General features: G+C 46.6%; 1 protein-coding gene across 1 annotated transcript in view; it reads left to right on the top strand.

The window, feature by feature from the left end:
- Positions 1 to 17,902, top strand: part of LOC149362619 (transmembrane and coiled-coil domain-containing protein 6) — a 28,832-nt gene extending 10,930 nt beyond the window's left edge. Inside the window, exons 6-11 of the mRNA XM_089573133.1 lie at positions 713 to 789; positions 1,509 to 1,622; positions 2,787 to 2,889; positions 9,443 to 9,611; positions 11,265 to 11,356; positions 17,548 to 17,902. Coding sequence (XP_089429259.1) covers positions 713 to 789; positions 1,509 to 1,622; positions 2,787 to 2,889; positions 9,443 to 9,611; positions 11,265 to 11,356; positions 17,548 to 17,700 — 708 coding nt within the window. The 3' untranslated portion in view covers positions 17,701 to 17,902. The remainder of the gene's footprint in view (positions 1 to 712; positions 790 to 1,508; positions 1,623 to 2,786; positions 2,890 to 9,442; positions 9,612 to 11,264; positions 11,357 to 17,547) is intronic.
- The last annotated feature ends 8,084 nt before the right edge of the window (positions 17,903 to 25,986 follow it).

Here is a 25,986-nt window from a genome sequence, read left to right as displayed (position 1 = left end):
GGCAGTTAAATTAATGATTGGTTGCTCGGGGCAAACAACCTGGGCCGCATAATGCTCACTGCACGAGGAGGGATATGAAGACGCTCAGGGATCTGTGAATGTTAATTAGGGAATGACCTTGTGCATATATGGGAAGTAACCCATTACGCTATCGCGTCATACCTTTAAGGCGGAATTTAAATGTCCCCTCCAATTTTTGATCAACTCATAGGAGTGTACACAACTTCAGCTATATAAGATTATTTACTGCAGATCACAACATGTGGCAGTGCTAAGTATGTACATTACATAAATATTGAAACATCTTAAGTTCTGTACAGCTTCTATTGAATCAAAGCTATGTGTTGGCTTAGTCTGTTCTGCAGTCTACAGCCAGTGCTTGCATAATATTCTGAGGAACAACGTGTAATGCAAGCTTTGTGCACATATGGCGTTAACAGATTGAGCAGCTGCTTGCACAATATTCTGAGGAACAACGTGCAATGAGCAGCATTAGCATTCGCATGCTTTCAGGCAAAAGTTTATGTCATACCTACTTGTGCAATCACCAAGGGGGTATGAGCAACTTGGCTGATGCCATTCATTGATCCATGCGTGGTCTGAAAATTGATGAGGCAGTGATCGTTTGTAATGTCCTGTTTTGCCACCCTCTTGAAAAAGGTGAATTGTCCTGAAGGCATGGTGTTCCCATGATTTTTTTTTTTTCTTGCAGAGCGTGCACCCCCAGGTTGTGGACATGGCTGTGCTTGCACTTCAGTCTTACGCGCAGTACTCTGCGGACATTGCCCGGTAAGTTTTCATTTTGAGGTTTTGTGCAGGTACAGAAGAACCCCACAGCTGCGTTTACATGAGCCAGTCCCGCTCTTAGCTGCCATTAAAACCTAATCGATACAAATTTGGCTGCTACATCGCAACTGGGGCAGTGTTCCCACATGGTGCATCACGAGTGTCGTCTCACTATAGTACTCTGCCTTGTGCTGGCATTTTGACAGCCTACGTTTAGCGCACATGAAACAGCGATGGCATGCTGGCCAAAGTGGGACTCTAGACTCCATTGGCGCTTTGACCGCCACCATGTGCGAAAGCTTCCGATGTGCTGCGCCCATGCTAAGACCCCACGCACTCATGGGCGGGATGAATTTTATTACGGCCCTTGGTGCAGTTCTATTGGTACAGTTGTCAAGCGAGTGTGCTTTACACAGGTTGCCAGATTACAAAGCGGAATAAGCTACAATGAACAGTTTCTTGAGTGCTCATACATTTCCAGACTGGTCTCTGAGACGCCCAATTTATTGGATGCAGGAAAACATCAAGAGTGGGATGCGCTGATAAGAAGGAAGGAAGCTCATTACTTTTAATCTGTGTAAGTCTGTGTAAGCCAAGTAAACATGGGTATTACTTCGTCTTTTGTGTACAAATATTTCTTCATCAGTAGCATGAAACCGCTGGTATGAACGGAAAAACAACTGAACAGACTTGATTTGGGGGCTGTGCTCATCTACTTGCAGAGACCTAGTCACTCGGGGCGTCCTGGAGCATCTGCTACCCTTGTTTGAGCGGCAGTCGGCAAAGCCGGACCTGATCGCCCAGCTTGGGTGGATTGTTTTTTATGTGTACAACAGGTGAGAGTCCATGCAACTTAAACATTTCGCCTTTATTACATTTTAGTGGTGCCTCTGTGGCACCATTGTGATAATGGCATTATCAGGGTGCCAGAGAACGGATACTCTCTTCTGTTCTAACAGCTGTATACACATATTCTAACAATAGTGTTGCATGTGCTTGCCAACTAGTTGCAAGCGGGCATACATATTATAAAGTGCTTTAAACAAAGTGGAGTGTAATATGCAGCAGAATACAAAGCATATTTGTGACTAGGAATAGTTTGTACTGAACTTGAAGGGGTGTGACGAGGTCAGTTCTTCAAAAGGAAAGCATAGGAAGACTGCAGTCGGTTTGCACTGACTCAGATTTGAAATTTTGAGTCCCTTTCCTTTGTTTTCACTAGATCTTGGAACCATATAATTCATGTGGCAGTTTTTGTTAATTCAAGATCTGAATTTGCTTCCTTAGGCATAGCTGTTATCGCATAGCATAGCTTTCATAGTAGAAATCATCTTCACATAGATGTACACAAAGAATTGGATTGTTGAATTCAGGTCAAGAGGGGAAGAGAGTTGTACAAGGGAATCGGAGAGTGATATCACCGTATGTGTCATCATCACTGATGTTGATAAGTTGGTTTGCACCATGCAATTTCTGTGCTTGCTACAAGCGTGCACTTTTAGCAGAAAATTTGTCCAGTTACATCTGCGGCTTAGTGAAGAAAAGGGGGTGCATAATTAGCCGTCACAAGAGGAACCACATTATGTATAAAATACACAGACCAACAGTGTTCAGGGTGCCAATTTCTCTCTGGGTTTTTTTATGTACTAGTCCGAGTGAGCTTAAATTCACTGATGATGGTGATACATCTTTAATGAATGCTTTACATCAGCACATACTCATAAGACTTGTGTGTATGTGTGCTTAGCTGCTTAGCGTGGAACATTAGCTACTTTATGTGTGCATTATTCTCCATAGCTTTGTCCAGATTTCACGACAGCAAACTTCTCATAGTTATAACTTCTTTCCATAGTTATGTTGTTGTTTTTGGAGCCAGACTGTATGAACAGCAAAAAAAAAAAGCATTCTAAAGAATGAAGTAAAGGCGCAGGACAAAAACTGCAGTAGGCACATTGCATGGCAAAGGCCCACATGCCTTTTCTCCTTCTTTTGCATTTCAGCGGCGTCATGCAGTCCGAAGACCTGGAACACACAGCAAAGCTGTGTCATCTGGTGGCAGACAGGACGGTTCTGTACAGTGCAGCACCAAAGGAAAATGCTCCAGTAAGTGGACTCTGTATTGGTGGTTTTCATGACTTGACGCCATGCTGCAGCGGGGCCACAAGCAATACCAAGCGAGCACCCACTTAAAATTTGAAGGTAATTGCTAAATACTGGGGGAAGAGTGCTTGTTTGGTCCAGGCATGAAAATCCAGAACGGGCATGTGGTGGAGAGGGCCCTCACTTGGACCGACAACAAGTCATTAAATTCAAGCTGGCAGCCACCCGGAGGTGACGGCTCAGTACCTCGTAAACATAGAAAATGCCTCAGGAAGAGTTTGAACAGTTTATTTGAAGACAAGAAAACCCGTTGATTAAAGCCTGGCTAATCTTTGTCACTGAATCCATCGAATTCGCGATGTGACTGAATCTGACTGGTCGATGATCGTGCAACAAACACAAACAGAAAACTGGCGGAGACACTTAAAGGTGCACTGAAGAGGAATCTGAACTCGTCTTTTTGCCGCGGGAACTCGATCTACACGTTCCTAGCATTCTTAGAAACTGCGACTTATTGCCCTGTGTGGCCGATTTCCCTAATTAAATCGAATTAACGCCCGGCTCCCGCCTTTTCTTTTTTTTAATTCTCCCTCGTACGGTGGGCGGAGTCGATCAAAGCGGGGAGTGCCTTTCAGGCAGCTCCGTGGAGGCTTTGCTTTCGCTTCATTTTGTTTATAGGTTTCCGCGAATAAATAGTTTCATTTGCAGATAATATAACTGCAAAATAAGCCCACATAAATAAAAATACGCGCGGACTATTTGCTTCTACGGATTACTACGTATTACTCCGCCGATGGCAGAGCAGCAAGCCGTCACGGGACTGGGTGAAAGGCACTCTCCACGTTGGTCGACTCCGCCCACCGTACGAGGGAGAATTAAAAAAAAAAGGCGGGAGCCGGGTGTTAATTCGATTTAATTAGGGAAATCGGCCACACAGGGCAATAAATCACAGTTTCTAAGAATGCTAGGAACGTGTAGATTGAGTTCCCGCAGCAAAAAGACGAGTTCAGATTCCTCTTCAGTGCACCTTTAAGCTCCACCTCAAGGGATGACGTGCTGGCTTAATGGGTTAGTGCTCATATATATGCAGGATTGGTCATTCTCTACATTACGTTCATAGACCCCTGGGAGATCTCATACCACTCCTGGTGCAGTGGTGCAGCGGTTAAGCGGTTAAGCGATGCGCCACTGCCCTGCGATGGCAGGTGCTCCCAGCGGTGGGCCTTGTGTAGCCCAGGCTGTTCTTCCCAAGCGACCAATCATTAATTTAAGGTCGCGTACCACGGTAGGTGGTCACTATTCGGTGAACAAGTTGTGGTGACGCCGCAAGGCCACGTGACCTAGGCGGCCCATCTTCCGCCTAGGTTGCTTCTTAAGGGGTTTTTCGGGGATTTTTCACTCATGGTCAACGACGCCGACAACGACGGTTTTTCTGCGACATGAGCTCCTTAACGATGTTGCGTTAAAAATGAATGCTCGTGGGGAGAAAATAAACTGTGATCAGAGACCCTCTGTGAACACCCCTGCTTACATTTCATCGGCTCCCCCTTTCCTGTGCTCTCTTTATCACGTCAATGGAGTTCCTAGATCGTCCTTGTTCCTTTCTTCAATCCTGCCAAGCTTTTCTTTAGAAACTGCTTGCCCCAAAGCTTCAGTGTGTTGTGTGAATGATCTGATTGTAGAGTCAACCCTCAAATCAATTTACCTCTGCCCAAAGCTTCAGTGTATTGTGTGAATGATCTGATTGTAGAGTCCACCCTCAAATCAATTTACCTCTGCCCAAAGCTTCAGTGTATTGTGTGAATGATCTGATTGTAGAGTCCACCCTCAAATCAATTTACCTCTGCCCAAAGCTTCAGTGTGTTGTGTGAATGATCTGATTGTAGAGTCCACCCTCAAATCAATTTACCTCTGCCCAAAGCTTCAGTGTATTGTGTGAATGATCTGATTGTAGAGTCCACCCTCAAATCAATTTACCTCTGCCCAAAGCTTCAGTGTATTGTGTGAATGATCTGATTGTAGAGTCCACCCTCAAATCAATTTACCTCTGCCCAAAGCTTCAGTGTGTTGTGTGAATGATCTGATTGTAGAGTCCACCCTCAATTCAATTTACCTCTGCCGCCTCTTTCTGTCGGGAGTTCGGGAGCCACTCGCAGTGCCTTTGTCTCAGTGGCAACCAAAGAAATCCGACGCGCACCGGAATCCAGGAACGCAAAGAGAGACCGGAGGGATCCTGCCGACACTGCTACTGGATTGCTGGGTGCGACAACCAGAAGTCGCAAACCGAACATCAGTGAATTACATATTCGTGGGCGGGGCCCAGTCCCAGATCTGTTTTCTTTATTTTTTTTTTTCTGGTTCCCCGCATGTACAAGAGGAGGAGCGTAATTTTTAATCGTCTATATCTTCGTTTTTATTGATGCTTGCTCAAAATTTTTGCGCTGGGGTGACCAGTGATGGAATGCCTATCTCCCATCTGCTTTACGCATTCTCAGTTAATTTATTGCATAGTCCCTTTAACAAGCATTGCTGAGAACACATGACTAACAGGCACATTTCAAGTGCAAAGCGATTCGTTTATGACTGTGTCTGCAATGGCAGGCTCTGTTATGGCATGCATATGTGGCAGTAATGTGCCCCTTATCCACAGAGAGAGGGTTGAGTTCCTTCCTATTCCATTTCTTTCTGATTTCTTTTTGCACTTCATTTTTGCCCCATACTGCTAGCTCTCACTGGATTCACTCAGTCACAAAAGTGGATGGTAAGAATCAAATTCAGTTGAATGAGTAGAATTGTATTATAGCAGCGACTTTACATTCATTATGTGCCTTCTCCCTATGCTGCTTACCAACAAACTAAGAGCACAAGGTGCAGTTAATTGTTTTGTGGCGACCTCATCGATCTCACTTTTCACTTGTACACAAGTTAAGAAATTTATATCCATATTTAAAGTGCCATGTGGTTAAAGAAATTGTTAGCAAAACGAAAAGGGGGAAGGGTGCAGTTTTATCAACTCAAACTCTAGAAACAGTGACTGGCAAGCTGTTCTAGCTTGTTTTTTACATAAGCAGTATGACATTTTCTGAGTCTTATTGCCCTATAATGCTTAATGCGCAAAATTATGTTTCTAGTTTTGTCGTTCACCTGATGAACAAGCGTTTTCGTTGCTGACGTCATAGATTTGAAATTCTACCCAAAAGTTCGTCTAGTGCTCTGCTTACACCAGATGGTACCAAATGCCACAGAATGATTTCTTCCTTATCTCTTGTTGGTTCCAAGAAACAAGACTGTTTGGCTCACATGAGTCTGCCATTATGGATGAGCAAGTACGAGTTTATTCTGAGATTTTTAAGCAAGCGTGTTTTTACCTAGGCGGACCCCAGCGGCAGTCTCCCATACCACTACCACATTGTGTCCATTGAGGCGCACCCTCTAGGTCATGAAAATCATTAGTAAATAAGTTGATTTTCAGTAATTTGAACTCTAAAGGGATTGAAAATTTGTTCAAATTGTGCAGAGTTAAAAATAAGGGGAGCTTTTATACTACACTTCATATTGATGCGACAAAATTGCCTGTTCACATAAGTGGAATGTTCAAATTAGGAGAGTTTGAATTAACAAGTCAACCCTTCATCACAACATGGGACAGTTCTTCAGCATGTGACACGTTTTGAAACCAGTGATGTTCGTGTAGAACGATGCAGGACTAAACTGAAGATGAGGACTTGTGAAGCATCTTACATTTTGTGCTAATTTGCTTATTTTATCCCTTTATAAAGTACGAGCTGTATGCATGCCTCACATGTATACAGGTAGTAAAATTGCAGTGATATACTCCATGAATTGAATAACATCACTTTCAAGCCATTCGGACTGCTGGTTTTGTAGAAAAAATGGGTTACCAATGACTTAGTAAAAAGACCTTAAATAATGTGCACATCCTTACCATGGTTTTATCGACTTATAAGAAAACTTTCTTCAGAATTGAAAATTGCTTCAGGAAGTATGATGAGGCAGTTGATTGATGGAAAAGCTTAAAAGCCCAGCTATTTTTGGAATTTTATTTTTCCCACCATAATGGGCCTCGTTGAACTGTACACCCGCGCTTGTAAAAACACCCAGAGCACTGACACATATTGCCGAAACATATTGAATGGTTTATGTAATAGTTCGGTAGTATTCAGCACACAAATGTACGGTATGTAGGCGCATCGATGGCGGTTTGCCAGCACTTGAAGAAAGTGGGACACATGTGTCCCACTGTCCTACAAAGAGGTATAGCGTCTGTCTTTTCCTAGTCTGCACTTTTCTGCTCAATGGGCTCTGAACACCTGTAGACCTTTTGCAGAACTCCGTAAGCCAGCTTTTTTGCACAGCAAAAACCCCTTTTCTGTGGCTATGCCTTATGCTGTGCATGCACTGACAAGCAGTACTTTGGCACAGCTGCCTTTCACCCTTCCTTTGTGAATGCAGCTGGGAGGGTGAATTGCACCTGCAAGGCAATGGCTTGGATGCTTAATCCTTTTGTCAGGACAGCAACAAAGGGCAGAAGCATGCAGCAAAAGGGTGTGGCATTAATCTCTCTATATAAGTCTCCAGCCCTGCACCCTGTTTCTGTCCTCAAAACTGGTTTGGCCACCATGGTGAAGGGGTTTTTCACTATGCGCAGGAGCTGACTTCCAGAGTTTTGCAAAGGGTCCATTGAAGGGCAGAGAAGATACTCAGACCTCAGTTGGAGGAATATGGAAATGTATAGGCGTTTGAAGATGAGTACAGTAAATGATTGTTCATATGCTTCTACCGACTTCGTATTTTTCGACAAGCCATTCTTTGTATATTTTCTTACCTCCCCTCTTCCTACTGTTAGCGATGCTAGTTATATGACATATTAGGTTTGCTCATGTGTGCCACAATGGTGACTCGGTGGTTATGCTGCTCGGCTGCTGACCCGAAAGACGCGTTTTTTTTCGTAGCAGTCGCATTTCAATGGAGGCGAAATGCTAGAGGCCTGTGTTCTGTGCGATGTCAGCGCTCATCAAAACTCCAGGTGGTCGAAAATATGCAGAGCCCTCAACTAGGGCGTTCCTGATAGCCTGACTCGCATTTGGATGTTAAACCCCATGAACCAAACCGTTTGCTCATGTGTCATGTTTTAAAATGACTACTTTGTCACCACACAACAACTTTTGGAGAGGTACCACACTGTTACCATGCAAAATCTAATCAGAACAATGGTCTGTTGGTGGGGCGTCTGATACAAGCAGAGTGCTGGGTTCAAATCTGAGTACCATCAGGAATCTGCTAGTTTAGTTTTCTAATGGGAGCAAGCATCCCCTTGTTTGTTGCCTCGATTTTTGCAGTAGTGAAATTTTTTAATATTCCAGAGCTTTCCGTTTTTATTGCATGCACATAGCAGGTACTGTCACTGAATTCAGTACTATGGATATTGAAGTAGACCTCAAAATGTGACCTTTGTTCGAAGCTTTAGTGCAGACAAACCAGTAGTACTATACAGTAAGATCTCGATGATACGAGTTTCATGATGATACTAATTTGTAAACTTCCCTGGCCAGAGGGCGTTGTGTACAACCGGTAAAACTTGTGGTGTTCTGAACACTCTCCCTCTCCATTATGAATGATGCGAGCACTCAAACCATGACTGCACCCTCGAGCACTAAGCGCTGCCCGCATATCACTAGTTGGGCAGTACGAACCGCAAACAGTGATCGATGGCACATAACCCATACTTCACTAACGTCGCAATCACCAGTCTCGTCATGCACACTGCAAGCAGTGAGAAGTAGCACACAGCCATAAATAGATCCTGTCAGCCACGAGTAGATCTGCTTCAGTGCATTCCCCATGCTTGGGCACTTGCATGTTTACAGCTGTAACCTGTAACCGTGGTTACAGCTTCGGAGTCCTTGGCCTGCGTCACCTGGCTTGCCCCAGTTTTTCCGACCCGAACCGACCTCGCTGTTGCTCCCTGCCCCGTCCTCCGCCCTGACCACCCGACACAACGAACTGGAAGCGACCCTTGACCGACCCTACCGACCCAAGACGCTGCACACACATGAAGACACCGTTCGCTTGCCTCGGCCGTTCGGCGCTTCCTAGGACCATGGCCGTTGTCTCCTGGCAACCTGCATCACGGAAGCTTCATGGACCGGGACTCATTCTCTCATCTTTCTCATCGTGGTGGGCAGCATTTCGCCATCTCCTACTTACTGTTCAACCGTCTTCTCAAGGCCAGCACTATTTCGCTCGTCTCTGTCAACGATCGGGACGATCACTCGGTGGCCCCGGGCAGTATGACGAAGATGAAGCTGGCAGTGGCGCGGGACGGAGCGCTCGCACTAGGCCAGTAGCCATTAACTCATCTCTTGTTCATCGTTCATCGCGCCCTATTCTTCGGCTGGCCGCCACGTAACAGTATCATCGAGATTCCACTGCAGGAGGAAGAAGGGTTGGCACATTCACTACCTGCTTTGCTTCCTCGGGTGGTCTGTGCAATGAGGGATGCTCATCTTTCCTCCTCATTCTTCTTCCGTTGCAGGCGCTGACATCCCTTCTGGTGTGCCTGGCGGACTGGAGCTGTCGGTGGGAGAAGCTGGCAGTGACCGTCGGCAGAACGCCGGGCATAGTTACTACCCTGGGCTGCCTGCTGAACGCTCCTTTCCTTCACCTGCGCAGAGAGGCCCTGTGGCTCATGCACTGCCTCTCCAGTGAGCTGCTCCCTCTTCCTTTCAATCCCTCTCTCAACTTTATTCAAAGTAAAGTTACTCATTTCCGCATGCCAGCTGTGCTGTGCAGGATGTGTCAGACATCTCTGTGACAAGAACCACATTGGACCTTGCACGCACAGGGATGTAGGTGTATTGGGGTACCAAAGTGTCCGGGACACAGGAGCAGTACCTGAAGCGAGTATATCTGTTGCAAGCCATTGGATCGATACCACATGTGTGGAGGCGAAAGTCGGAATCACATGCTGTTGTGTGTGGTGGCGAAATGAGGTAGTTGTTGGCAGACATGACGTCAGTGTGCCTAGTTTGCTTTTTGCATGATCTGAAGACTTTTCTCTCTGATACTAGTACATTTTGCGTCGACTGAAATGCTCCTACCAGTGCTGGGTAACAAGCCTTCAAACCCGTGCTCGGAGGCAGAGCTGAAAGGGGTTCTGAAGCACCTCCCGATGAGAGCACAGGAACTCACTCAATCAGTGCATTGTGTTTTCATGAACACCTGAGCCAAATAATACACTCCTACACGCAGCAGGGAACCCAGAATCACGTGCAAAAGTTGGCGAGCCCTTTCCAGCAACTTTTTCATGCTGCTCGCACCATCCTCCGTCGCACCGCTCATGCGTATGCCAGTTCAGAGATGGCTGTTGGTTAGATTCTTTCAGATGTCAGGCAGCTACCATGGCCGCGGCCAATAAGTGGCGCGGCTCCAGCAGGCCAGGAAGCTCCGCCCCCCTGCGATGGGGCCGGCGGAGGAATGCCGAACTTTCAGCCTGCAAAAAGTGACGAGAGCAGAGGGAAAAGTGCGAAGACACTGGAATTCAAATTTTGACCACAGATAGTTCAGATGAATGGCTGTTCACCAATATCCCTCATGAGAAAAGTCGACAACAGCTGTATCTTACCGGTACTCACTTGTGGGGCAGAAACGTGGAGGCTAACAAAGAGGGTTCAGCTTAAGTTAAGGACAACGCAGCGAGCTATGGAAAGAAGAGTGATCGGTGTAACGTTAAGAGATCGGAAGCAGGCGGAGTGGGTGAGGGATTAAATGTGGGTTAATGACATCCTATTCGAAATCAAGAGGAAGAAATGGGCTTGGGCAGGGCATGTAATGCGAAGGCAAGATAACCGCTGGTCCTTAAGGGTAACAGAATGGATTCCAGGAGAAGGCAAGCGTAGCAGGGGGCAGCAGAAAGTTAGGTGGGCGGTTGAGATTAAGAAATTTGTGGGAGTACGGTGGCCGCAACTTGCGAAGGACAGAGTTAATTGGAGAGACATGGGAGAGGCCTTTGCCCTGCAGTGGGCGTAGTCAGGCTGATGATGGTGATGATGAGGTCAGCTTCTGCAAAGAGCATCAAAAAAAAATTCTTGCTGGAGGATATGTGTGTTGCGGCATCCTTTACTATAACAGGCATACCACAACTTTATTAGAGCCCCTTTCAGAGCCCCTTTAATTAATAGCTACCAGCTCGTGAAACCGTTCCACTTGACTGTGGGCTTTACTTATTATAAAAGCAAGGCAGAGTGCGTGATACCCTTACGCTGCCTCACTTTGCTTTATGGCTGTTCTGTGTGGTAAACATATACTGCTTTACATTGGATTCTTGCAAATGTTTCATCTCTTTGCGTTTTCCTCAGGAGTCCTGGCTCTCCGCGACCTGACCGACATCTCTGCTGCCACCAGTGGCATTGTCCCTTTGCTGACCCCAGGAGCTGCCTGTGTGCCTCAGGTACGAAGTTACAACTCACACCCAGTGGGGGTTTTGTTAACTAACCACCTGTCATACACGTTGCTGTTTCAGCTGGATTCCTTCCAATTCACTGGGTGGGTAGCTACGTGGAGGGAAAGGTTCACAGGAGTCGTCGTCTTGTTCACTTTCTCATGCATTTGGCAAAAACGAGACAGCTCTGAGCATAGTGCGCATTAAAGGGGCCAACCAGTGACCTGTATGTGTTGTGAGATTATGGTGGAAGTTTGAAAAAGACCTTGTCTCATATTGTGAGCATTGCATTCCAGTATCCAAGAAACAAAGATTTATAATTGAATTTGGCATTGAATATCGCATAAAAAAAACTGAGGTACCATCTTGCAGTGAAACCCTACCATTATCGGTGTATCACTAAAATATGGCTGATTTGTTTTAAATACAGTATTCTTTTTTCTTTTAGGGGTGTTTGTCATGCTTTATTTTAATTTACACTCTTTCCAGTGTGCCCTTCAATGAAAAGTGATGCTCTCTTCGCATCGCCACTGACGTGCTTTTAGCTATTGTCACAAGATGGCGCCGCAATGTTTTGCATTTCTTGTATGAATCTGTAACCACGGTCCACTAAAACTTTTGTCGACAAGATGCGCGTCACTGTGCTGTAACAGTTTTGGTTGTGGAAACTGAATTGGACATTACTCTGTACTAAAAATGCCAAGTTACTGTCTGGTTGGTGAAATTTACATATCTTTTTGATACATCACTCTTGACTACGTGAAGTCAAAAATACTCTCTTGGATCCTGATTTCCAGCATTGGGGTAGATAGAAACAGGCACTTGCAGTGAACGAAAAATTAGCAGTAAGTCTTCTGCAGTATTTCTAACAAATTCGTTGTGAAATTGAGCATATTGGATAGCAAGCATTTAAAAAAAAATTGGGCCTACTTTGTTTCCTGTTTGCGCACAAATTTAGTGTTGTTTTGCAATGTTCTAACTGCCCACCAGTGAGTGACAGGTTAGCGGTCATTATCGGTGCAGATGGCCAAAGTGGCAGTTATGGAAATTAAGATGCAGTTTGTAGATTTGTAAATTTGCTCAGAAGCTCTTCGAACTACCATCTGAAGTATTATGCAGCTCGGGGTGCTGCAGTAAAACCCCACTGCAATAAACTCACATAAGGTAAAAATATGGGTATAGAAAAGTGAAACTGTGATCCCATTGGACCTTCTTAGATGACCCCCCTTTTTTTTTTCATTTGTAGTAAAAATGGAACTCATAAAGAGCGTTTCACTATGGCAACGTACTTGCCGCGTAATGATGACCTTATGGTGTGCTTGCAGTCTAGTACATCTCAGAGGAACAGACATGTAACGATGTAATCGCAAGGCGGACGGATATCGAAGGCGATAAAACGGCATTTTTTTTTTTAGATAGCTCAACCACCAGGCTTATGAGCTTCGAGGACAAGCCAACATTTTGAAGTCCTTAAGGTCATAGAAACGAAGTGCATGGAGCGAGAAAAATAGCATGGGCACTTCAGACTACTTATGTGTGAGGAGGTGCAAGCCTGCTCATTCAGTTTGTGAACATAGTTTCTGCACGCTGCTGCCGCGCTACGTAACCTGGTGCCACATGGCTGACAGTTCTACCTCTGCATGGCTCTACGTAGCCGCCGCCGTGACGCCGCGGCATCCCTTCTGATCTGCGCTCTGATCCACCTTAAGGGTATAATGCGATAGCTAACGGGTCAATGCCCAAATATGCAGAATTGATCTTTCTTTACTTAATATTCATAGCTCCCTGGGAGTCCTCGTGCCACTCTTGGTGGAGTGGTGCAGCATTTAAAGCGGAATGCCACTGCCATGGGATGGTAGGCGCTGCCATTGGTGAAATTTGCGTGATACAGGTTGCTCTTCCTGAGCAACCCCATGCGTCCAGTCATTAATTCAACCGCCACCTGCTGGGTTGCATGTGGACGTCGTCTTTTATGGGTACCATTTAGTGTCACCACACACGTACACACATGCGTGCACGCTTGATTTTCAAGTCAGGCCTGCGCCTTAAAAAAACACTGGCTATGAACGTGGAATAAAGGCGTCACGGTTCATTGAGAAAAAGGAAGAAGAGCAGTCAGGAGTAGGGAGATGACAAAAGGGGGGTGTCTGAGTAGTAGGCGACACGAAACAGTGGCAGCAAGATCCGGAGGTGCGGCAACGCTTGTGCGGGAGGCGGTTTTGTTGCGCTCGATTGTGTTGTGTGTGTTTCTTAACCCTTTGAAGGTTTTTGCCGTATATGTACGGCGGCGGTTTTCTGTCCCGCAAGGTCTTTGCCGTACGGGTACGGTTTCGATCTTCTGTTTCAAATTTTGCGCCAAAAGAACAATGCGTGCTCACTGGGGGGTGCTGCCACCTCTTAGGACTTACAAGAAGTGTTTGAATTTTGTGCTGCCTTCTTACGGAGAGAAGCAGAACTTATGTCTAGCTTTAGCGCGGCGGCACAGACTGCGGCAACACCCCTTTTGTAGTTTTGGTTTCGCCGCATGATCGCAACGGAGTCGCGCGAAATTTGAGTTTTCTTTTTGTCAGCACTATCTTGCAGGGGCTGCCGAAGTTGATTTCTATCTTTATTGGTGCTGCTCTTAGCTTGCTTATTACCGTAGCTATTCTATTGAACATTTTCCATTTGTGAGTGATGCTGTCACCAAAGTGCTGTTCCTAATTTTTTTTTACTATTTATTCTCGATTATATACATTTTGTAGATTCAAGATCCGCAATAAAGTAATTTGACCACCTGGGAAAGTTTTCTTCAAAATAATTCGACCCTCAAAGGGTTAAGGTCATTTTGTGCTACATGCATTTAATGATATGGTATGTGGGGCTTAATGCCCCGAACATCTTCAGTGGCGACACGTGTACAGTGTCTGTGCAGAGCTTTCAGTTTTGTATGAACTTGAACTCCCTCTTCACGTTATATCTGTGGCCGCATTATATTTGTGCAAACACGGTATGTAATTCTCTGAGACTTAGACAAAATCTAAAACATGATAACATGAAATGTGATAACTGAATATGTCATTAGCACAAAAAAGTGAATGATTACAGCAGAATGGAAAGTTTTTCTATGGTTTTCTTTTCTAAACTAACACTGCATATTTAGTACACAGCCGTTACCAGACAGCATGCTTGGAGCCATGCCATCGCCAACAATGGATATAGTAAAGGTATTTGTTGGTCCGGGCAACTTCACTGCAGAGGGATTCTACTGTAGTAGCCAACCTTGCCTGTAAATAATGATCTTTTTGCACTTAGGAAGGGAGCCTGGTCTTGGCGAAAAAAGATTTTATTAATGTGGTCAGAATTAGGAGGTTTTCATGTATTTTTTCGTGCAGCAGTATTAATTTCGTGCAAAACAATTTCTTGAGCACTTACATAAATGTGTGCAAGTTTTTTTGTTAAGAACTTTCAAGAAAACTTGCTGGAGGGAACTTGCTGAAATATCTGCCATTGTGTACTTACGACACCAGTGAATGCAATAAGGGTAAAATTACCATCCTGCCTATCATAGAATTTGAGTTATAGGGTATTGAAGCTGTCATTTCAGTAACAGGAATACAAAATTTGCTTCACTTTTCTGAAGTGGCAACTTCAAAACCCTATCACCCAACTTTTGTGATAGGCAAGCAGACAATTTGCCCTTATTGCATTCATTTACGTCAGAGGTTCTCAAACTCAGTTCAGAACCCTGGAGTCCATTAGAATGCTTTATGGGTTCCCCTAGGCTAGCTATATAAATTGATTTACAGTCGAGCCCACTTATAAAGAACCTGACAGTTGTGCGGACTGCGTTCGTTGTTTCCGAGGTTCGTACTAAGTGCACTTCCCATGTTACAGCCAAAAGTACTCAGTCACACAGTGTAAACTTGTTATGCTCATGTGTTCATTCAAACTAGACACTATTGTGGCACTTCCCAAGCTCTCCAGAGCAGTTACATTTCCCTCACTGACAGCGTTTCTGCACACAAGGTACTTTAGGGATGTGGCATATGTAACTAATCGTTATGGAAGCCTCCATGGCAGCTGGTGGGGGGTGGGCCTTTTCGTCATCATCAGCAGATTCCCAGCAGTGGGAGAATGTTCGTACTTCGCAAACTATTATTTTCGTCAGTGTGTGGCTCTGCGATGTCAGCAACCTCATGTTCAGCAACGAAGTCATCCCAGGCGACGTCAAGTTGGCCTAGCTGTGCATTGAAGACACATTGCCACAAATAAACATGCGCTCGGTAACATGGGTGTTTGACAGCGGCCTCCATCATTCCTTGGGTCACAAAATTGTGCCTTAAGGAAGCAACTGCTGATGCGCACCGCAGTCAGTACTATCCACGCGAACTTGCTCCATGGCGGGGAACAGAGTCACCCGAACTTAGACTCTGGCACTTTGTCAGTCAGTTGATATGAGTATGCACTGGTGATGGGGCGCTGGTAGAATACTTCGAGCATGTGAGTTATGCCGATGTCAAGTGGCTGGTCTGGCTCATTGAGTTCACTGGCAAAAGAGCGTGGTCGCCGTAGTCAGAAAAAGCAGCACATGGTGCGAACGCACGGTTGTCAAGCACACACAGGAACTTCCAAATTTTTTTCAAGTCACTCGGCAAACAAGTCGGAAATTTATGATGAAATAACAACGCAAGGAACGGGACGAAAACACGAAGGAAGAAGACACAGACACGGGCGCTGGATCATCATGGATTACCAACTAGCCCGGCATCTTGCACTTCGGAAATTTATGTCTAGAGATATCTAGAGACACTCTCTTTGATCAAAATGTTGCGCATCGTCCAGTCCTTTGTGCCGTGCACACGAGCATGCAGCTTACAAAGCACCGCGCCTTGCTAGTCTCCGCGTGGACAAACGTCGGCTGCTGGTCACTGTCTTCCATGCTCGGGCATTGAAGGATGGCAACGCAAAGCTTACTGCAGGTTTCTTCAGCTTCTTGCGTTTTCGACGGCCACATCTGGCAAAAAGCTTCGTCGGCGTTTCATACAGCCCGCAATATATATTTTTTCGTTTTTGCTTTTTGAGGAGTTGCATTTTTTTTTTTTACAGACAAGGAGGTGGTGTCACAAGGGCCTAGAGGTGCTCGTCACTCTCTGCTCCTGAGGGAAACGGAGGTTTTCTACTCCAGGGCCAAGCTTACAATGCCTGCTCATTCGCTGTAACTGAGTTGTGTGGCCATACGTGTTCATTGTGTCTGAGGTGCAATGCCATTGCCCTAACAAATATTTTGACAGTAGATCCACCTTCGTTCGTTGGTAATAAGCGAGCATTCGTTATAACTATGACCGCTATAAGTGGACTCGACTGTCGTCATTTTTAAGGTGCCATGCATCTGCATGCTCTGTCAGACAGGACAGAGCATGTAGATGCATTGTCAGACAGGAACGGACAAAAGTGAAGGCATGCTGGGCTCCTCAGCACTTTTTCACAAAGTAGGATGCTTGTGTTTGCACTTTACATGTGCACGTGGTGTAGTCACAAAAACCATGTCTGCCGCAAAACACATAAACTACACGTCTGTAGTCTTATTCAAAAACAGGCTGTTCTGCCATTGTGTTGGAGCAAAGCATAGTAATGAAGCTGGCTGAACATTTTGGCATAGGATGTGTTGTCACAGAAAAGGAAAAAACCCCAAACCAGACAGTTGGCATCAGTAGCAGTGTGAGATTCCTGAAAATGTCTTTCTTTCGGGATTCTTACTAAACATTCCTTAATGCTCTCTTTGGTTATGCTGTTGTTATTTCTGGCCTACTAAAAGACTATGTACAGGCACAGCCAAAATATAACGGAGCACGCTTCTACCTTAGAAATTTTCTCACATCTTAAAATATATGATGATTTCTTGGGTTCGTACGAGAGCGCACCAGTGGCATGCACCAACATATGCATAAAGGACTTCCTAATTTTCATTATGTAAGGTGTGAGAAGTGGTTTATTGCCAAAGCTTGCTCCCTACTATTATGTCTTGGGCTGTACATGCTCAAAGAAGCTGATATTTAAGGCATTTTTGTTAGGCTAAATGTATCTTATGAGTATAACAATTTAAAAGGTCCTGTCACATTTGTCCTGAGGGGAGCCTGCTGTGACATGATCGCATTATACACAAAAACATGCAAAAGTTTGTGGCATCTCTTGACCACTTGGTCCTCTCTTTCTCCCAGGTCCTCACTCTGTTGCAAAGGCTTGCCACATCACTGCCAACCTTCAGAAACAGCCTCAAGGGCAACTTGGCTATCTTGGCACAGCTACAACAAATGACTCCTGAGCACCAAAGCGAATGCCAAAAGCTGCTGGAAATACTTCAGCTTCCCTAGCAAGCTTCTCCGCTCATAACAGGACTGTTTATATGGGTTGTGTAGAGGACAGCAAGTGCCATGGCACCCCTTCTTGTGCTCATGCAGCCTTTGTGCCTTGCCCTTCTGCCTCCCCCTCTTCCCGCCTTTTTTTATCTGTGAATAGCATGTTTTGTGTAGTAGGATATGTTTATAATAAAGTTCGCAACAGTTAGTCAGATCATCGACGAAGCATTTTGTACTACATGCATTGAATGGTACAGTATGTAGGGTTTAACATCCTGAAGCTGCATATATATGAGCTTTGAAGGACACCATAGTGGAGAGCTTCGGGTTAATTCCGACCAAATGGGGTTCATAGCAAACAACCATGCTGTTTGAACACACACAGAAGAACCAACTAGTAGGCCACATCTTTATTTTGTTGGCACCTGGGGTTGTTAACAGGAACCCCATGCAGTCCTCTTTTACATTTCACTTGTGTCGGAATATGGCCGCTGCTTTTGTAATCTGATCCCATGGCCTTGGGCTCAGCAGCTAAACATCAAAACCATTGAGCCACCATGGCCGGTCGCACCATTTAATGCCCTGTGATCCAGATTCTTCATTTCTTATTGAATCTGCATGTAATGGCGTTTGTCAAGCGCTGCTACATGGTTTCTTGGAATTGCAATGCAGACTAGTTCTGCTAGGCTTTTTTAGTTTTGTGAATCATGATTCAGATCCCAGAAGAACTCTGAAAAGCTACCAGTATCACCGCTGGAATTCTCAAGAGGCAAAACTGTGGATGGCCGAAGCCTGGTCCGAGCAATTTGAACGACTCAATGTCCAAGCCGAGTTGGCCACATAGCTCGAAGATCAACATTGGCCTCCCTGGCCACCTATCGGCAAATGGCCTTGGACTAACATAGGCGACACACAAAATGGGTAGTCACTGCCCGTTTACATGAACTCGATACGAGTGAGTCAACAGTCACCGCGCTCCCTATGGGGCTCAGCTGCACGAATAGTAAACTGCCTCCCGCTTCTGTCCTCCCCTGCAGAAAATCCTGTCCCCTAGCATGAAAAATGATTAAGTGTAATCTGTGGAAGGGGTCCGGGAGTCAATCCATCTCTTGCTTCAGACCGACTGGACCCGACTTGGCTACGTTTAAATGAACACGCTGAGTGCTTTTGTGCCCGGGTGAACTCAACCCTGTCGAATACCCGTAGATGCCGCACTTACAGCCTCACTCAAGCTGCCGCTGCCAAATTCATGCAAACGAGGCTACTGAATGCCGGGTGTTCGCAGTGTCTAAATTTTCACAATATTCTTTTTGAAACAATGATAATTAATTTCGTATTATAGTAGACACATTCTAAGTAATTTTCGGAAAGTCATTCTAAGACGAAATGCTTATTTCTTCAGGATCAAAGCGAAGGCTTTGGTGGACGCTGTAAAATGTGCTAGGTAAGTTGATTACTAGCTTAATTAGAATATGCTAATTCACTGTTTGAGTTTGGCAGTTAGACACTTGATAGCTATTATATAATAGTAGTCCATAAGTGCATTCAATATCAATTATTAGAAGTTTAAAAAAAGTAATTGCTTATGGCGCTGCGATGCCAGAAATTTCCGCCACATTGAAGGAGTGCACGGCGGCTGCGAAGCCCACATTAGACACCCTACCCATATAGTCACCCCCACGGGGCAACCTAGCTCGGAGCGGATGCACCCCTCATGGAAGAAAATGCGCACCACACTTCTTTCGTTCTTTCCATCTGGCTCGAGCGGCGGCATGCAATGTGCCGCTCGAGTACACAACTTTGTCAGCGGTCCAGGCTGAAACCACTCCTCTTCTTTCTTTGCTGCCTTGAGGTGCGGCCTGACATCAAGGTATGCATCACGCGCGCTGCGCAAGGAGTTGCGAAGTATACCCTTCTGTTCATGATGCTGAAGCAGTTGAGCTGCTTCGCAATTTCCGTGTTCCGCAAACTTTTACACACCAGTACGTCTCCGCAGTGCTGCTTGCGGCAATGCCAAGGAACTCTGCGCATGTACAGAGAAATACGACTGGCTTCCAGGCCACGTGGTCAGACGAAGCCCCAAGAGGGGCGGCAAAAGAGCTGATCAAATTTTGAAGATCGAAGAAAGGCATTTGGTCGCGGACCAGGGCAAGGGCGCGGGCCTCAACTGCGGCGAGCTCTCTACGTTGGGGCCGACTCCTGACGGGAATGGGTAATCACTTGGTGGCTCCATCCCTTTATTCCCCCGAACGAATGCCCTTGGGTCCGTCGTCGGTCGCTGTCCCCAGGCGTCCTTCTCCGGGAAGGTCATCCCCACCAAGCGAAGCGTGAGAAAATCCAGCACGCGCTTTCTCAGCACGGCATCCTTCTTTGTCTGGTCAACCACAGGTCGCAAATTGAGTTATAACAAGGAGCCCCTCAAAAAAGAAAAAAAAAGCGGGATAGTGATTGCGATTGGCTCCGACAACAAGTGCAGATAAGCCCTGTGGTTGTTACCGAAGCCTGCTTGCCGAGGGATACTCTCTTTCCAAAGCAGGAGAGGGGGAGAAAATGTTGCGAAAGCAGCACTACGCAAGTCGCCGAGCCATTGCGCGGAGCTGACAAAAGGTCATATTGCGCATGCGCGAGGAGCAGTGACGTCACACGGCGCGCAGCTGGCGCTCCGCCGCCGTCGCTGCGCGGGTGACTCAGAGGTGCCACCACCGCGCTCGCCAGTTGCGCATGCGGGGCCGCCGCCGCTGCCGCGCGATCTCCATCGCCTCTCTCTCTCCTCGTTGCTTTCGCAATTCTCTAGGTTTAACCAGAGCTAAACCACTGCCAGTTTTTTAACTTGGTAAAACTTATTATAGTACGAAGGCATTCCCAAATCGCCAAGATCAAATTCTGGCTATGGCCCGGGCCAAATTCGGAGGTCACCATCGAGTTGGATGCGGTCAATTACGGCTATACATCGATTTTGATCCAAATCTGCGGAAGTCAAATTTCGGGGGTTGGTGGGCCAAAATTTGTGAGTGGCCCGAGGTCAAGGTCGAAGATCAAAAAAGACCATGCCACCATGATGGGCCAGGATGGTCATGGTGAACCTTGCAGACATGGTGCGCCTTATGTAGCTTACAGTAACGCTGTTGCTATGTTAAGCATCACAAGGTTATTTCAAGGTTATCCGGAGACACGAAATCTAAGATGAGAAGAGCTTGCGCTCTAAAATATTTCGTAATCCAGATCAAGGTCGCTGTTTCAAGCAGGCTGCTTGAGGCTGCAGCTCGGCGCAGGCATTTACCCATCGCGCGGGTGATGTGGGCGAAGTGTCGCTTAAGGGTTTTGATACAACTCCCTCAGCAGCACATCGTTTTGCGACCATGCATGCCCGTGTCGAGATTTTTGTACACAAGCAGTCTGGGTTCATTTCTGAAGGGTGTAAATTTACTCTTCGTGCATGCATGTGCTCCACGTGTAATTGTGGACTGCTTAGTAGTAGGTGAGGCATAATGCAAGGCAAACTTTTCAGCACCTGAACGTATTTTTCACCAAATTCTCCCTTGTTCTGAAATGTCAACTTCTGCAGTAATGGCGTAACTGCTTACTGCATGAAGATTTTGCCACTTGGAAAGATGGATAAAACAATCAGGACAAGACGAGACACACAAGGCTCGTGCGTTCGATTTCTTGGCGAAGAGTTAGGGGAAAATAATGGACAGACGATCACGATGGCCGCGGTAATGCGAAATTTGAGCACCTTTTCACAGCTGGCAGGTGGCGTTTTACGCTGCTAGCCACTAGTGTTCATGTGCGAGCCTACTTGACAACCGCTGTTTTATCAACTGCAAGGATGCGATATTTTTTCGGGATGTGCTGCAAAGGGCGCTAAAGAAGGGCTTTGTTTTAAATTCCTACAGTGTACGTTACCTTGTGGCTACTCAACCTGATTACGAACCCTATGCCATGTTTTATTGGAGGGTAAAACTCGCATATGTGAGACCGCAACGCTGAACCTCTTGTTTCACCCAGACGTTTATGTATGGCTTACGGTTCATGGGGGTTTAACGTCCCAAAGCGACTCAGGCTATGAGGGACGCCGTAGTGAATGGCTCCGGAAATTTCGACCTCCTGGGGTTCGTTAATGCGCACTGGCATCGCAGAGTACACGTGCTTCTAGAATTTCGCCTCCATCAAAATTTCACCGCCCCGGCCGGGATCGAACCCGCGTCTTTCGGTTCAGCAGCTGAGCGCCTTAACCACTGAGCCACCGGGGGTGTCTGATGAACAACCGAAGGGTCACCCCCAGAAGTCACTTCAGCCGGATGATGCTCCAGCGAGACTTTCCATCTGACTGATTTCCGCTGTTGATACGGTGTCTATAGTTGATGCCCTTTTAGTTGTCACCTGTAAAGCTGGTGGAGTGCAGCCACTAGCTGAGGTATCTGTAAATGATCTGTGCATTGCCCCTCGGGTACGCACAATACATAATCTCTTATGGTAAATACCGCGTTGGAAAAAAAAATTCGCTGTGGCTTAGCTTGGTTAAGCCCGATAATTGCGAAAGCAATATCCGTAGCTAGGCCATGGTTCAGCTGGTAGTGTAGCTGGTGGTGGTGCTTGTGGTTAGACTTGTGGCGATGCATCTGTTATACAATCCAATCCAATGTAATCTAATGTAGTCTAATCTAATCTATTCTAATCCAATCCATTCCAGTCCAGTACAATCCAGTCCAGTCAGGCCGCCGTTCATGTGCACCGCCGTCGCACACGGACGGCGCGAGATCGCGAAGCAATGTTAAGCCGCTGTTGGTTGGCACATGCTTTCTAGCGACGTGAGTCGAGCCTAATCTCTTCAGCGTAACGCCACAATCGCGCTCCTAGCGGAGAGCGCAGCAGTTAGGCGCCGGTGGTGGCACCGCCGCGGCATGCGACGGCGCGAGTCGGTCGCCCTTCTCTTCAGTGTGATGTCACACATGACGTCACACAGAGGTCAACTAAAGTTCAATGGTGGCACCGCCGCGCCACGGCAAAGACTGAAAGTGCAAGTAGTAAAGCTTTCGCTTTAAAGGGATACTGAGGCGGTTTTCGAATCAGCTAACCTTCTAGGGTTTATAACTACTGTCATTGCTGATCACGTATGTGAAATTATTTTTTTGATTTTGGCTAAAACAGTGGCGCAATCACCAATTAAAAATGCGATGTTTAAATTTCCCGCGCCCCGCGCGAGCGCAGGAGAGGGGAACAGCGGAGAGGGAAACCTTGTCCATGTCGGCCAGCGTGACGTCATGTTGAGGAGCCGGGGATGCTTCGGCGCACCCGAGCGCGCTTTCAGCGCGCGTTGTTTCTCGTGCTGCATGCGTTGTTCCTCGTACTGCGTGCGTTGTGACATACAAAGCGTGTCAGCCGACCTTGAGAATCAGATTCAACAGGTACTACTCTGCGTTCGTGTCCACGAACAACTACGGCCGCGACTGTGTCGTCTTCCACTGTTTTCCGCAAGATCACAAGCTCGCAGCGCAACCGCTCGCTGCTGTGACGAAGAACTCAAGCCGACTAAAGCAAGCTTACTCTGCTCGAAACACTTTCCTAAGAGCGGCTACAGGCAGAGCTTGTCCTAGTGTGATCTCTGGAGATTTCTGTCGAAAGGGCGCGGCTGAACCATGACACAGTTCCATTGATTTCCTCGCGCATAAGAGGCGTGTCACCATTCCGAAGAAGCGCCTCTTTTAAAAGTAGAAACATGCTCACTTAGCCCCTGAAGAAACCTTATAGAGGCTTAAGCATGTGTCGCTCTCCTCAGCTTAGGTGCGGCCAGACCACCTGAGACGTGCTCAGCAAGGCTCGGTTAGTGATTTTATACTCGGTTCGACGTGTCCGAGCAAGCGAGCAAGCAAGCAAGCATCGAAGCTCTTCATATGCGGCATCTCGTTTAATCCTAGCTAAGCAATTAAAATGAAAGCGTTCGACGTTGATTTCGGATGCAAATTTATGAGAGAAATGAATGCCAACCGAGTTTTTGCAAAAAACAGCGCAACCTTACTCGGTTTCTTCATCAAGTTGTGGCAGCGGGCGAGTTACAGCTAGCTTGGCTTTTAAACACACATATAGTTGGCAACTACTTCACTGAACCTAAGCTGCAAATCTAGGAAAGGCGAACGTTTCCGAGGCAGCGATTAATATTTTCTGGCATCTGCTGAACGTGCCAGGAGTGAAGCGTATTTGTGCGCGTATTTGGCTTGGTTTCCAGCGCACCATGATTGCGTCACTATCTTGTGGTCACATGCCTCGCAGTGCTTGGCCACCGAGCTTCGCTAATTTTGACACCAACTTTGTGCTCCTTCATCGTTTCCTTGAAATACTTTCTTGCCCCAACCTGCAACGCAGGGTACTGAGAGCAGGATTTTTTGTACACAGTGCTTTGGGCCTTTTCTTTAGGATGACGCTCTTCCGGGTGAGCCAGGAGGCGTCCGGTGGTGGTAATTGACTTGAGTATTGTTCGCAACCCTTCCTTTCCGAGAATACGAGCCGAGGTTGTATTGGCACCTTTTACGCATGGTCTGCATCGCGTATTTGACGCTGGCGTATGCTTGTGCTAGGCGTAGAATTTTTTGCTTGTGTCTTTTTTTGGTTTCAGGCGATACGTGGAATGAGCAAACTGTAGTATCCTTTTCTTCGGTGGTCAGTAACAAAAATACTCGCCGTATTCGCTTTTACAACGACACGGAAAGCTGCGATCTGCCCTCAACGCAGCGCCGGATCCGCATCGGCCGCTTCTCCAGTCCTCAAAGTGACGTCACGACCTCTCTTGACCAATCACGGGCGGCGGCGCGCCGCGCGGCGTGCCCCGCGGCACAGGCCGCATATTTCGACTAAAAAAGGCAATCGCGCTTGTTTTTGCCTTATTTGGATGCGATATTCCAGTATACAGCATGAAAAACTATAGGATGCCGCTGCCAGCCCGATTTTCAGAAAAAGTGCTTCAGTCTCCCTTTAAAAACTTGGCAGTGGCTTAGCTCTGCTATGCCAGGATATACGTAGCGTGAGCAGGGACGCCACGTGGCTCTGCGCCGGCGGCAGCAGCGGCGAGCGCGCGCGGCGTGGCGCGCCAGTTGTGCGCTGTGACGTCACTCGCGCATGTGCAGTATGGTCGACGGAGGGAGCACGCGAAACGGCGAGACTGTAGCCAGTGTAGCTCACGCTACAAAAACCGCAGCAGTGGCCTAGTCGTTTTAGCATCCGCCTCGCATGCGGGAGGTGAGATATTCGATCCCCAGTGCCGCCGGGTACCCACCGGTGAAACATTAGGTGGGTGAAACAGTAGGTACAAGCTTTCCCCTGCCTAGTACTCGGCTTCTTTAGGGTGAACTGCTCGCGAAATGGGTCTTAGACCTCACCTTTAGTAGAAGAAACCTTGTGCCAGGGCGGATAAAAATCATTCCGATCACGATGTTCCCTGAAGGCGACATCCTTCATCTCAAAGCGTGAAATTTGCACGGCGCTCTCTGGCACTGGCATTGAGTAGTGCCGATCAAACGATCAGACAAACGCTTCCACATTGGCCGTAAGCAGTAAGTGAAGCCAACATTGTCATCGACCGAACTGGCTCGTTTAAATGCTCGACAAAATGAAACCTGCAGGTTACAAATAAAATGCACAACGTGGTGAGAGCCATCGTCAGGTCGATGAACATAACGGGCGGTTTATTCCAGCAAAGCATTAAAACAGTTAATATTGGTAAATATTAGCACGCACTCAGGAGTTACAAGTTCTGGCTTGCGTCGATCCCCGTGTTTCAGGTCGTCCGTTTCTGCAGATTCGCGACTGTACCACCTTCCTTCTAGAAGCGAATAGCTGGACGCGGAAACACAAAAAGCAAACATCAAACACCAAGGAAAATGCGAGTATTAAGATTAACTGAGTACATATTATGTAAGACACGCTGAAAAGAACAATTCAAGGCGGGATATAAACGGCTATGACCGAGTACACTACAGGAATAAAGGAGTAAAGGGAATTCCGGAGGGAAAATAAATACAAGGAGGATCGGCGGAAAGTGCGTTGCTCAGCTACGGCCACATGACAAGACCTCTAGGAGAGGAAAAATTGCATACGGATGGTAGAAAAAGGATTGCGCAGCTGAAAAGCGACTGAAACGGGACAGAAATACAACTGACAGAAATATAGCCTTGAGAAAGGCGAGCAGCGGCATGAGGTCGCGGTTTCGTCGGTACAACAGAGGATGGCAGATTCCACGGAGGCTAATGAGATTGAAAAAATTGGCTGAGGCTTTGCTAAGTTTAAGCCTGGATATCTCGAAGCGAA

The sequence above is a fragment of the Amblyomma mixtum genome, chromosome 2 (genome assembly GCF_055824585.1).
Source record: "Amblyomma mixtum isolate Tamu chromosome 2, ASM5582458v1, whole genome shotgun sequence".
NCBI lineage: Eukaryota > Metazoa > Arthropoda > Arachnida > Ixodida > Ixodidae > Amblyomma > Amblyomma mixtum.
This window is presented reverse-complemented; position numbering and strand designations above follow the sequence as displayed.